This window comes from Pseudorca crassidens, chromosome 5, assembly GCF_039906515.1.
Source record: "Pseudorca crassidens isolate mPseCra1 chromosome 5, mPseCra1.hap1, whole genome shotgun sequence".
NCBI lineage: Eukaryota > Metazoa > Chordata > Mammalia > Artiodactyla > Delphinidae > Pseudorca > Pseudorca crassidens.
Genome location: NC_090300.1, coordinates 31771148 through 31784074, shown reverse-complemented (window position 1 = coordinate 31784074; position 12927 = coordinate 31771148). Strand labels below are relative to the sequence as shown.

The window sequence follows — 12927 nt, the reverse complement described above, 5'->3', positions numbered from 1 at the left end:
TATATATACATACACACACACACACATGTGGTAGGTTTTTTGGTGCTGTTTTATTTTAGGGGACAATGTATATGAAGGTTAAGAAATGAATATTTTGCCCGGTGGGAGCCACAAGATACAGCCATGAATCAGACAGATGAAGGCATCTCCTCCAGCCTAGCTGGGCCTGGTTCCCTGAGCCCGTGGAAAGGCTGGACAGGGAGATAGATGGTGGTGTGCCAAGATGCCTGCTATCGGGTGCACACGGTAATGGTCAAGCCCTCCTCAAGGAGGTGATGAGGAATCTAGCTGGTCATGCTATTTTGCCCTCTCCTGCCACAAGGCCTTTGTACCTGCTGTTCATTCTGCCTAAAAGCCAGTTGCCTCCATCCATCCCCAAGTCTTGTGGATTCATCTTTCAGGTCTCAAATCTATCCTTTCTTCCCTGCTGTCTATACTCTGTCATCAGGGTGAATCCCTGATGCCTTACGGAGCCTAAACTTTGTACAGTCTTGAAGGCCCCTTTCCAGAAAAGGAATAACGATTATGAATGTGAAATTACATACCTAAATAATTAAGGTCCCTCCAGAGTGTTGAGAAGGGCCTGGTGAGCGAGGGGCTAGAGCTTAAGCTTCCCTATGTCACAGGGAACCTGCTGTCTCTGGCTGGCATATCACGTGGTGTGTTTGCCCAACAGAGCCCTCAACACGCTTTGCAATCATGTTTAGTGGCGTGAATAGTTGACTCCTAGCCATCTCTACCCTGGACTGTAAGCTTCTTGAGGGGAGAGACCATGTCCATTTTGCTCACCGTTGTTCGTTTTCCTACTGTTTAGTCTAGTGGCTGGCATAGGAGAGGTCCTCAGTAAAAGGATTTGAGTGAATGAATCCTGAATTTTGAATCATAATTATAATCACAGTACTACTATCTCCCACTCATCAGGAGTCTACACTTGTCAGGCCCTGACCATGAGGACCGAGGGTACGCGGGGCGGGGGGTAGGTTGGAAGCCTCAGCCTGTGAAACATGGAAGAGAAAAGCACTCTGGACACTGGGAGTACGGGGAGGCTGAGGCTGGGGCGCCTCTGAGTCAAGGATGTAGCATCTAATTCCTACTGTCTGCAGCACTGTGTCGCCCAGAACAAACATGATTTCATGAGCGGTAGGGATCCCCCCTGCCCCCAAACTAGTCCTTTGTAAGAACAAGCTGTGGCTTCCTAATTTTCCCTCTTGGGAAACAGAAACCCCTTCCTCATATACATATCCTCCCTGCCCAGCCATGCTCTTAAACTAGTGGGCCTGGTGATTATTTTGTGCCCAGGGGACATCTGGCAATGCCTGGGGGCATTTTTTGTGGTTACAATGGGCAGGTGTTATTACCAGCTAATGAACGGAGGCCAGGGATATTGCTAGGCAGCCTACAAGGCACACGACAGCCCCTCCCAGCAAAGAATTCTGTGGCCCAGAATGTCACTAGTGCCCAGGGTGAGAAGCCCTGCCTCAAACCCACAGACTCCCTCTCCATCACTTTTCCTGGACACTTATAGCTGTTTGCTGTTTTCCATTTTTTTTTTTTTTTTTTGTGGTACGCGGGCCTCTTGCTGTTGTGGCCTCTCCCGTTGCGGAGCACAGGCTCCAGACGCGCAGGCTCAGCGGCCATGGCTCACGGGCCCAGCTGCTCCGCAGCATGTGGGATCTTCCCGGACCGGGGCACGAACCCGTGTCCCCTGCATCGGCAGGCGGACTCTCAACAACTGCGCCACCAGGGAAGCCCTTCCTTTTTTTTCCCATCCTTTGCCTTCTGTACTCCACACAGAACAGTGGGGGCAATGTTGGAAAGCTATTCACCAGAGTAAATGTGATGGAATTTCAGCCATACGTTCAGTTTATTCAAAACAAAATGAATATTTATTATAACAGGGGCTATTCTAGGCCGATGCATTGAATGGCTTGCAAATCTTATTCAAATACAAATACTGAGTCAGTAGGTCTGGGGTGGAACCTGAGAGTCTGCATTTCTAACCAGCTCGCAGCCTGAGAATCTGCATTTCACCCCAGGATGAAAACACTGGGCCTGGGAGCACACTTGGAGTAGCAAATTTCTTGGCACTTAGGATACAGCAGCAAAGAAAACAAAGACTCCTGCCCTTGGGGAGCTTCCAGTTGGGCTAGAAAGTGTACTGGACCCAAAGAAGGGTGGAGAGGCTGAAGTCAGAAGCACTCGGAGTCTTAGAAAATCAGCTGGAAGAGAATTTAGAGGATGTCTAATCAAACCTCCCCATTTTAGAGACTGGGAAACTGAGGCTCACAGTGGGGAAGGGAGCTAGTTAACATCACCCAGCTTGCTGTGCCAGCTTTTGGGCAGGGCTGTTTGATTCCTATGCCCCTGAATTATGAGGGTCCTTAGGAAGTTCTTGAGGGCAGAGCTCATCAGGGTGGGGGGATGGCCAGCAGCTTTACAGGTTGCAGGCGTGGAAGTCTGGAGACTCCCACGGGATGGCCCCACTACTCTCCAGGCAGGAAACCCTGATTTCCTACTTCACTCATGTCCATCCTGACACACCTGCAGGCACTGGGATATATTTGGGGAGATACTAGATTCTTCTCACTGACCCTTGGCGTTTCTGCACGATTAAATTTGTAGCAAAGATAAACCAGGGTAAAATCCTGGAGAAGTAAATTCTAAATGAGTTCAGTCATTTGGTCAGCAAGTGGAAAGAGTAAACTCAAACAGAGTTCGGCTAGTCAAAACCTCTTCCTAATCGGGAGTGGAAGGAAAAATCCTGAACATACACACCAGCTCCTGTGGGCACCTTTCGGGGCTCAGCAGAACACAGCTATCAACCCAGAGCTTAGAGAACCATTTGCTTGGTGTTGAAAAGCAATTGCTTCCTCCACAGCTGGTACCCGGGAATGGAAACTTTTAAATTCATGCCAGTTCGATTGGAACAGTAGCAAATTTCATGGAGTAGCTAAAAAGAAAAGCAACAGCTGGTACATCAGGCATTAATAATATAACAAAGAAAGAGAAAAGAGAAACTTTTCATTAGTGCTTTTTGATGTCAATTTATTATTTATCCCTTCACCAATATTCAAACAGGCAGGCAGTCATAAAACATTCAAAACAATCTTCTAAAACAGTCAAGGCATCTGTTTTACCTCCGTTCCTTTTTAGAAACCTGGAAATCAGGAGCCCTGGCATTTATAGAATAGCTGTGTTTTAAAAAAATAATATATATATATATATATATATGTGTTGTATCAGAAATATTGTTTGAGGGGCTTCCCTGGTGGCGCAGTGGTTGAGAGTCCGCCTGCCGATGCAGGGGACACGGGTTCGTGCCCCGTCTGGGAGGATCCCACATGCCGCGGAGCGGCTGGGCCCGTGAGCCATGGCCACTGAGACTGCGCGTCCGGAGCCTGTGCTCCGCAACGGGAGAGGCCACAGCAGTGAGAGGCCCGCGTACCGCAAAAAAAAAAAAAAAAAAAAAAAAAAATTATATATATATATATATAGTTTGAGGATCACTACCTAGAAAGCTTTTAGTTTAAATTTTATCAATGGCCAGTAGGCAGGCAGACTACGGTTTGTAAAGGAAGATTCAATGTCAATCAGTAAAGTGTTGCTTCCAAATTTTGGACTCCTCCATGAGCATTACTTTGTGGAAACAAGGCATTGACAAAGCCCACTGTTTGGTAATTAGCATCCTGTCAAGTCTCTCCAATCAAGACCTGCAAGCTGCACCTGGTCCTAGTTAAAACACGCTTTGTGGGCAATTCTGACCTGACCCTCAGGGGCCCCCTGCCACGTGCAGAACTGCCTTCAGTGCGCAGCCATAACTACCATTTACAAAATAAGAAGGCCTCTTCATCCAGAGGTTCTGAGAGCTTCTGTCTAAACCTAATGACCTGCCACACCACTTTAACTTCTGTGATAAATGTCCATCCTTGTGATGCAAACATTTGCTCCTCCCCGAAGAAGGTATCTCTTCCTGGGACAGAAGATGCCTCACAAACAAAATTATTGTTGAAACAAACCAAATGAAACAGGGAAAAACTGGAAAACAAAGACTGTAAGCGCCCTGTCCTAAGGACGAGACCAGTGGAGGAGGAGGTGGCCCTCCCCAGCTCAGCTACCCTTCATTCCTCTCCGGGGCTGGCGTAGAGGTCGTGCTCCTTGATGTAGGCGATGACGGCATCGGGGAGCAGGTACTTCACGCTCTGCCCTTGGCCCAGGGCCCGCCTGATGTATGTGGCACTGATCTCGTTCTGCACTGGCTCCCTGGCCAGGTGGATGTTGTCCTGGTACCTCTGCAGGATGGGCGAGCCCAAGATGTACCCCTTTGGGTCGTGCCCTGCCCGGTCCACGCACACCAAGCCGAACTTCTCCACTATTTCTTGGATGTGCGTGTCTTTCCAGAGGTTGGGGGTCTGGAAGGTCTTCAGGACATCTGCCCCGCAGAGGAGCTTCAGCTCAGGCACGGCTGGAGAAACAAGGGTGGATCCCAAGAAAGTTACAGAAGGGTCATGGCCAGGAACGATAACATCATATTCTGTTTGAAATTTTCCAAAAATGTTTTTCTTGGAATGTATGGGGAACTCAACATCTCCGTGTTCATGACTTAAAAAGAAAAAGCATGTAAATGAATCTGAAGTTACTTCAGGGACGTATAGTTGTAATACTTTAATCAATAAATCTTTTAACATTGGCAAAATGCCAAGTAATACAAAATGGATTTTTTTTTTTTTTTTCAGTGTTATACCACAAGGCTGTCTGTGGTTGTCGGACCCCATAGCAGAGTCCAAAGGCGGCTGTGCTGTACCTAGAACCCCGTCTTCTGATAGAAGGTGAGGTTCTTAAAGTCCTAGGACTAACAAGTCACTGCCTTTCTCAAAATCTATTTCAGCCCTAACACCTGGTATTTTTAGAAGTACAATCTCATCCTAAAGGTTAATTATAAAGGATCTGTGGGTAACTCAAAGGTCTCTAAGACCCCAGCTGGTGACCTTTTCATCTGTTTTCAATAAAACAAAGCTCTAGAACAACTGATCGATGTGGCTAATCCTCTGGCATTTGTGCTGCTAGAGAATGATGATTATGATGATTAAAGAATACTTAACACGTATTGGTTGTTTACTGTGGGCACTATTGCTAAGCGCTTTATGTGTTTAATCGCATTTGAGCCTCAGAACAACCTCAGAAGGTAGGTGTTATTGTTGGGCCCACTTTGCGGAGGGGGAAACTGAGGCACAGAGAGGTGCATGACTCATTTAAGCAGAGGAGTCAGGATTTAAATGCACACAGCCAGCCTCCAGCTGGGGCATTTGAAACCGCTGGGCTCTGCCTCCGCCTGCTGGCAGGAATTGTACATGCGTCACCCTGCCTGGATATTCCTGGCACCATTCCTGTTCAGGTCCCCTTTGAATGGGCTAATCGGAAAAGGAAAAACCAAGTCCATGCTAGAAGCAACCAGCAGGACCTCTAGTCATTCTGGAAGCCGGTTCTAGCTTCAGTGAATGGCAGAGGCTGGGCTTCTAGGTCACGGGCATCTCTCAGTCACCCTGGAATCTCAGCTGGGAGAGGCTTCAGGGATACCAGCTGCTGGGGAAAACCTGATGTAAATGGTCGGTTTAGGCTCCTCTATTGTGAAACCTTCGAAGGGATCCGGACGTGGACCAGAGAGATGAGTTTACAAACGAGCACCAGACCAGCCGTGCACTGCAAAGTGAGAAACTAGAGATGTCATGGACAGGTCAGAGTTCCGGCCTCAGTCGGGCACCGGCTGCTGTGGGGCTGGAGCTGAGATCCTTCTCTGGGCCTCAGTTTCCCATCCATGAAATGGTGGCACTGGACTTGCTTACTCATTTTAAAGCAGCAGATGTAATTACAGAAAACACACTTCAGACACTTTAGCAGCATAACTAGGACTCTAGTGCCAGACTTCTTAGATTCAAATCCTGGCTCTGCGGTTTGACAGCTGTGTGACCTCAAGTTTAAAATGGGGATATTAACAGTGCTTATCTCATAGGATTATCTTAGAATTGAATGAGCTTATAAATGTAAAGCACTTAGAACAGTGCTTGGAACAGAGAAAGTGTGACATATGTTAACTACTGTCCATCCGTCCATCCATCCCTCCATCTTTACCTAGTTATCCACCAATCCATTCATCAGCACATCCATTCAGCACTTACGGAATATCTCCTAAGTACCTGGCCTTTTAAAATCAATAAAACTGCATTTAAAAATTATTCAATAACTTAGACCCTTTTCACTCATTTGGGCTGGTCCCATTGCCTACAACATGTATGTGGATCCAAACTGCTCTGCACCTGTGAGATTTTACTCTAATTTCTTATTTATTTGACCATTGTAATGTAGCAAGAGACCACTGTTCGACCTTTCAAGCAATTGGGCTGCTGTTATGTGGTCTTCCTATGGGGGAGGTTAAATGTTGTGCACTGAATTCCTGGGTCTTCTGGGGTCTGAGGCACACCACCCTGTTCCCACAGGTCAGGGATTCTCGTCCTGTGGATTTCCGTGGGAACGATTTCCACATATCCACTTCGATATTAGATATTGTTTGAATTCATTAACAATGACAGTGTGGAATATGATTCACTCTGAGCCCTTGCCCAGAAGAGACAAGTACCCACACCTGTCCCGTCCCCGAAGTCAAAGGAATGTCTGTGGGACTGGTGTGATGGCCATACGCGTCTCAGATCCCAACTCTGGGCAGTCCTGTCATCAGGCCCCCCAGAGGCATTCACATCTCCCTTTCAAATCCATTCACATCACTCTTACAAAAACTGCAGACCGAGTGACTCTGACTGTCTAAGTCCAAAGTCTGTAAGTCTGAGGTTTTGAATAAATACTGCCAATTTGGTTTGTCCTAACAGTGATATAGTGACATAAATAGATGTCCGTGGGCCTTTGGGGGCAGTGTGCTTTTTGAATGGCCACAGGCTTTGGAAAGCAGAGGAAGTAGAGATTAACACAGAAAGTGGGAGAAGCACCACCAGGACCTTTCCCTGTGAATGTCCAGTTGCCCTAACTCTTTGACATCAAAAGCACCAACCCTGAGGCCAGTCAGCCCTGGGTTCTAATTTCAGATCTGCGAGGAGCCTGGGATGGTTATAGCTGGTGGGCCTGTTTCCTCAGCTGTAGTAGGGATAATAAAGCCTCCTTCGGGAGTTATGGAAGTTGAGTGATGGAGAGAATGCAATGGAAATCTCCTGCTTAGTGCAGGCACCGAAGGTGGTGTCCGGAGCATAGGACTTCTGGGTCTAGACAGGACACCCAAGATGCAGCCAGGTTTTGGCAACTGAAGGGTGGCACCCAAATTAACCTTGGAACAGTCAGTGTGAAATGGAACCAGATGAAGCGTCTGCTCTGGTTGTATGAAAGGAGAAGGGGGCTGAGCTGTGCTCGGGCCCCATAAGCCAAGGCAGGGACCACATTCACAAGCGACAGAGGTGGCCTGTTAAAGGACTGAGGCATCATCCACCCCAAAGCGTGACACCCAAGCAGCCCAGGACAAGGCAATTCACACGCCGCTGGGTGAGTCCAAGGAGGACTGCAAATCACAGGAGTGATGGGCAAAGCAGGGCTCCAGCGGCCAGAAAACGCTGAGCTCAGCCCCAGAGGAGAACAGCGTGTGACAAAACACACGGCACACAAAATGGTCCTTTAAAAACGTGTCACCAGTAACATACAAGCGACCTCATCAAAAGCCAGGTGAGAAAAAATCACCTGCCTTTTTGAAATTGCTCTAGTTCTTTTTTTCTGATGACAAACATGAAATCTATGTCAATTATGGGACGTATGGAAAACACATAAGTATTTAAAGTAGAAAATAACAGCAACAATAATTCTTTCTACAAAAAACTCGATATTTTGGTGTATTTCTTCAGTCTTTTCTATTTAAACATGCAAATAGATGTGAAAGTATATTTACATATTTTTGTATACTTGAGATTACACAGTATTGTATCCTGATTTTTTCCCATTCCCCTCCTAAGTGTTTCTCCATATCATGAAAACCTTTTGTGTGGATTCTTCATCCTGTATATACAGAACATCCTATCTACATCTTATATATACAGTGTAACTTACTTATACATTCCCTTACACTTAAACACTAAGGTTGCTTTTATTTTCTGCCATTATAAAAATTGCCACGCTAAACATCCTTCTGCATGTCTTCATCCCAATTTCTAAGTATCTCCTCAGCCAGGTTCCTAGAAGGGGAATGTATCAAGCAAAGGGCACACACATTTTTAAGGCCTCTGCTATATTTTGGTAAATTGAAAAGCTCACTTTTCATTCAATGCAAACTTCCTTTTTTTTTTGCGGTACGCGGGCCTCTCACTGTTGTGGCCTCTCCCGTTGAGGAGCACAGGCTCCGGACGCGCAGGCTCAGCAGCCATGGCTCACGGGCCCAGCCGCTCCGCGGCATGTGGGATCTTCCCGGACCGGTGCACGAACCCGTGTCCCCTACATCGGCAGGCAGACCCCCAACCACTGCACCACCAGGGAAGCCCTAAACTTCCTTTTTTAACAGTTACTTTGGAAGAGAACAAGATGAGTAGGATTTAGGGTTTGAACAGAGAGAAAGGGGATAAGGAACAAACCCCCAACATCATAGGGCCAAACAGAGCAGACTAGTAGCCCCCTGGAAAGATAAATCCAAAAAGAATGCAGGGTGAGCTTTGGGGGAGGGAAGGACTGGTTTCACCACAGGGAAGTGGGTTCCAATCTGGGCCTCACAGGACAGACAGGTTTTCAACAGGGAAGCCAAGAAGGGAAGGGGGAGGGGGGGCACACCAGGCAGAGACAGGGATTCTGGAAGCATCTGCAGAGAGCTGAGAAGCTGGGAGCCTAAGCATGGCCTTCCTCCTACCTCACTGGAAGCTACTCCCTTCCTTCACTGTGGGTTCCAGCATCCTGAGCGGCATGGAGTGCCCAGCACTTCCTGCCTGTGTGCCTTACTCAGCCGCCCCTCTGTCCCCGAAACATCCCCAGCCCCAGATAACCTGCTGATCCCATGAGTCATGGTGCAGGCGTCACCTCCTCCAGTCCCCCTAATCCATGTCTGGACTCACTGCCATTCACAGCCTGTCTCCAGCTCAGGGCAGGGGCTGGGCACCGGTCTCTGTTCTCAGCCAGCATCTCTAGAACCCTATTAGGAGTGACTGCTGAGCCAGAGGTGATTCAGAAAGAAGGCAGAGGGCTGAGAATGCACACTGTGTGCTGTGCTCGGGACTGGGGGACAGATGAGGTGCCCATGCTGGCAATGGAGGGGGGCAGACAGGGAGACCAGGGGAGTGTAATAAACATTGTAGAAGCTGATCATATAGGAGACTCTGTAGCTCCTTCTTTCTTGGATTCCCACTGTAGTGCACAGTTCCCCAAACTGGCGGTAAAGCAGTTCCCCAGCGGGCCTATTAAATATCCAGAGTCCCAGGCTCCATTCCCCCTCAGCAGGTCTGAGGCGTGGCCTGGGAATTAGCATTTCTAACAAGCCTCACAGGTGATTCTGCTGTGAGTGAGCCTTTGGCCAGCATTCAGGAACTGCTGCAGGAAACCTTTAGGGCATTTTCAAGTCCTTTTAATTAATTGATTAATTATAAACATATATATATTCTTTTTCAGATGTTTTTCCATTATAGGTTATTACAAGATATTCAGTATAATTCCCTGTGCTATACAGTAGGTCCTTGTTGTTTACCTATTTTATATATATAGTAGTGTGTATATGTTAATCCCAAACTCCTAATGTGTCCCCACCCACCCTTCAAGTCCTTTTAGAAGAGTGTTTCCCAGTCTGTGTTCTGGGGAGCACCGGTTCTGAGAAACACTAATATGCATTAAAAAGAGTCCCATGATTAAAAAGTGCTAAGCACGCCACGAGCCTCTTCCCTTTCTTTCAGAGTCACAACGCACATGAACATAGTAAAGGCTCTGAAAAGTCCTGCAGTAAAGACACCACTTTAAGTTTGCTTAACCGTGACATTCTGGAGTCCTTCTAATAGGGAAATAGTGTCCCACCAACTAAAGTTGGGAGAGCCGCTGGAGTATTGGCCCAGTAGGACCAGCGATTCCCTGCTCATGGCACATCCTGCCCCCCCCATCACTGTCGCTGCTGCTTATGTGCCTGAGGGGCTATGCATTTGACCCCCAGTACCAGGGCTGCCATGGGAGGTACTCTGAAATCACGGCTGACAAGATTCCATCAAACACCAGGAGTTGACAACAGGGTAGAAACCCAGGGCTACAAATTAAAAGGCTAATCCAAATCAACTTTACATGCCTTAAAACATAGGTTTCCTCTTCCAAGTAAAACACTGAGTAACACTGCTATAAAGTATTAGTTTAAGGGATATAATGGCACATTTTGTTTTCAAAAAGACTATGGCTTTCAAAAGCGGCCCAGCAGCACCCGGAAGTTGATGTCTGTGTAGCCCTGACTGTAATCCAGGTCACGAGCCCAAGTCACAAGTGTAGGTAAACTCCTTTGGGGCAGAAAATCCCGATTTAGCATAACGATTTACAAGGGATGGTGGCAGATTGGTTAGTTGACCTTTCAACGTGGGAAGTGGGAAGTGTCACCCCTAGCAGGCTTCGAAAGCTCTTATCTGTGCCCAGGGGGCTGTGACTCCCGAAGCCCTGACATCTCACCCTCCCACAGAGGAGAGGGTCAGCACCCACCTGCGGGGGCTGGAGAGTCAACCTTGCCTTGGTCCAGGCCTTCCTTCCAGGGCAGAGATCTGAGCAGTTCGCTGTGATGATGCCTGTGTTGTAAGCATATGGGTTCAGGGGGCATCCATGTGGCCTACAGTCCCCCCAAACCACCCGGGGGGGGGTTCCTCTGATTTTAAGTCTCAACCTGCTTTTGTCCATTTTAGGTAGCTCATTCCATAAATATTTGCTGAAGGCCTACTATGTGCCAGGCCCTGTGCCAGGTGATGCGTCTGGGCCCTCACAGACCCCCGCGTCCAAGGCAGCTCACAGCCTTCTGTGAGCCCCGACTGAAAGGAGGAAATGAGCAGAGTTCTACTCTTTCAGTATTTTCTTTCAATACCTCACTTTTTACAAAAAAAACTGAATAGGGATTACAGACCTGGGCTATTAGAATCAGACCTGAGTTCAAAATACAAATTTTCAGTTGTAAAGCTGGGATAATACACCTACTTTTTAGACTTTTGTGGAGGTAAATGAGCTAACACACAGTAAGCACTGGCACAGTGCACGGCCCACAGCTGCCTCTCAAGATAGAGGCTCTCTCGGATCATGGGCTAGTACTTTAGAATTTGACAGGGTGATGCTCAGAGCCTGGCTTGGAGCCAGACTGCCTGGGTTGAATCCCAGCTCCCCCGCCGGCCAGCGGTGGGACCCCGGGTGGGCGGCTTCCAGTCTCGGCACCTGCAAAACGAGGAATGATGACAGTGCCGGCTTCCCATGGATGGTTATGAAGATGAAAGGAGTTATACATGCAAAGCCCACCAAGTGGTGTGCAGCACAGAGCGAATCTCATTACATGTTAGCAGTTCAGATATGATTAGACTTACACCCATATGGCAGGCCCGGCTCGTTAAGCAATCTATCTTCTGCAAATCAAGAGATACCTGCGCCGTCTTCTTTTTAACAGAGCAACAGGTAATCACTATGTCTTGTATCAATTTGATCTCCCATCTTCCACCTCCCGTATTAACTAGAGCTGTGTCTGGGAAGGAGAAGTGCCTGGTGGGAGAAGCATGTGTTTGTAGCCAGAGTGGCTGGGTTCAAGTTTAGGCTCTCCTGCTTGTACGAGCCTGGGTGAGTCACAAACACCCTCAGGGCCTCACTGACCTCTGTTAATTGCTCAGGAAAGTTAATGCCGGCCTTGTCTACCCTGAGTATCACAAGGCCATGAAGGCCAAAGGCTTCTCCCCGGCTGGGGAAGTGGCTGAATGCTGAGTATTATTTGGAGTGGGTGAGATTGCCTGGGTTGGAATACTGGTTCCAACTAGGAGCTGTGGAATCTTGGTGGGTGCCTTAAGCAATCTGCCTCCGCTTTCCTCATCTGTAGAATGGCAGACAATGACAGTACCCGCCCGAGAGAGCTGTTGTGAGGTTGAATTAAAGAGCTTAGCACAGCCCATCCACAGAAAAGTGCCCAATCAACGTTAGCTGTTATTAGTATCCTTACTCTCAGTCTGTCTTCCCCACCAGATTGTGAACAAGGAGCTCATTTAATTCATCCTTATATTCTTGGTACCTAGGGAACTGCTTAGTAAAGTCAGCTGAATTCACGAAGGATGGACGGGGGATAAATACATACATTTAATTCAGGTCCAGATTCCCTCCTGATGGTCTCAGAGACTCAGCTGAGTCTTCTCAGGGCCTTGCTGGACTCGTCTGTGTTTCCATTACTGTCTTACTGCTTTGGTTTTAGAAAGCTTCACCTCTGAGGATTCACTCCCGGGTTAGTCTGGAATCTCGCATCAGACTGAAGTAGGTTTGGGTCTCACCTCCACTTTCTCGCTGTAGGACTTTGAGTATGTTGCTGACCCTTTCAGAACCTCTGTTTCCTCATCTGTGAAATGAGGCCAAACTCACCTACTTCTCAGAGTTGCTGAGCTGACTAGATATTATATACCTGGCACACACAGTAGGTGATCAATGAAAGCTGGTATTATTTTATTTTACTTCCTTGACGCTCCTGGTTCAAGTTGGCCCTACTTTGAATCAGCTGGAGCTCTGAACTCTGGTGTGCAAATGATTATCTTTAACGTCAAATGCATCGTCCTCACAGACCTCCACTCCGCCTGTGTTGGGTGGGAGGTCATTGCGTCCTCTTGTTGCCTGCCTGAGGGTTACCCTGGTGTGCCCAGCCTTGGACCTGACGACTGCCCCTGGCAGCATGTTCTCTGTGTCCTCAGCAGCCCCTGGTCTCCAACAATACCC

The 12927-nt window shown here is 47.8% G+C and overlaps 1 protein-coding gene across 2 annotated transcripts in view; it reads right to left on the bottom strand.

Moving 5' to 3' along the window:
• Positions 1–3028: 3028 nt before the first annotated feature.
• Positions 3029–12927, bottom strand: part of NMNAT3 (nicotinamide nucleotide adenylyltransferase 3) — a 116276-nt gene continuing 106377 nt past the window's right edge. For both annotated transcript variants that reach the window (XM_067737670.1, XM_067737669.1), the window contains exons 4-5: positions 10690–10772; positions 3029–4462 (exon numbers count right to left, since the gene is read on the bottom strand). In XM_067737670.1, coding sequence (XP_067593771.1) covers positions 4119–4462; positions 10690–10772 — 427 coding nt within the window. In that variant the 3' untranslated portion in view covers positions 3029–4118. The remainder of the gene's footprint in view (positions 4463–10689; positions 10773–12927) is intronic.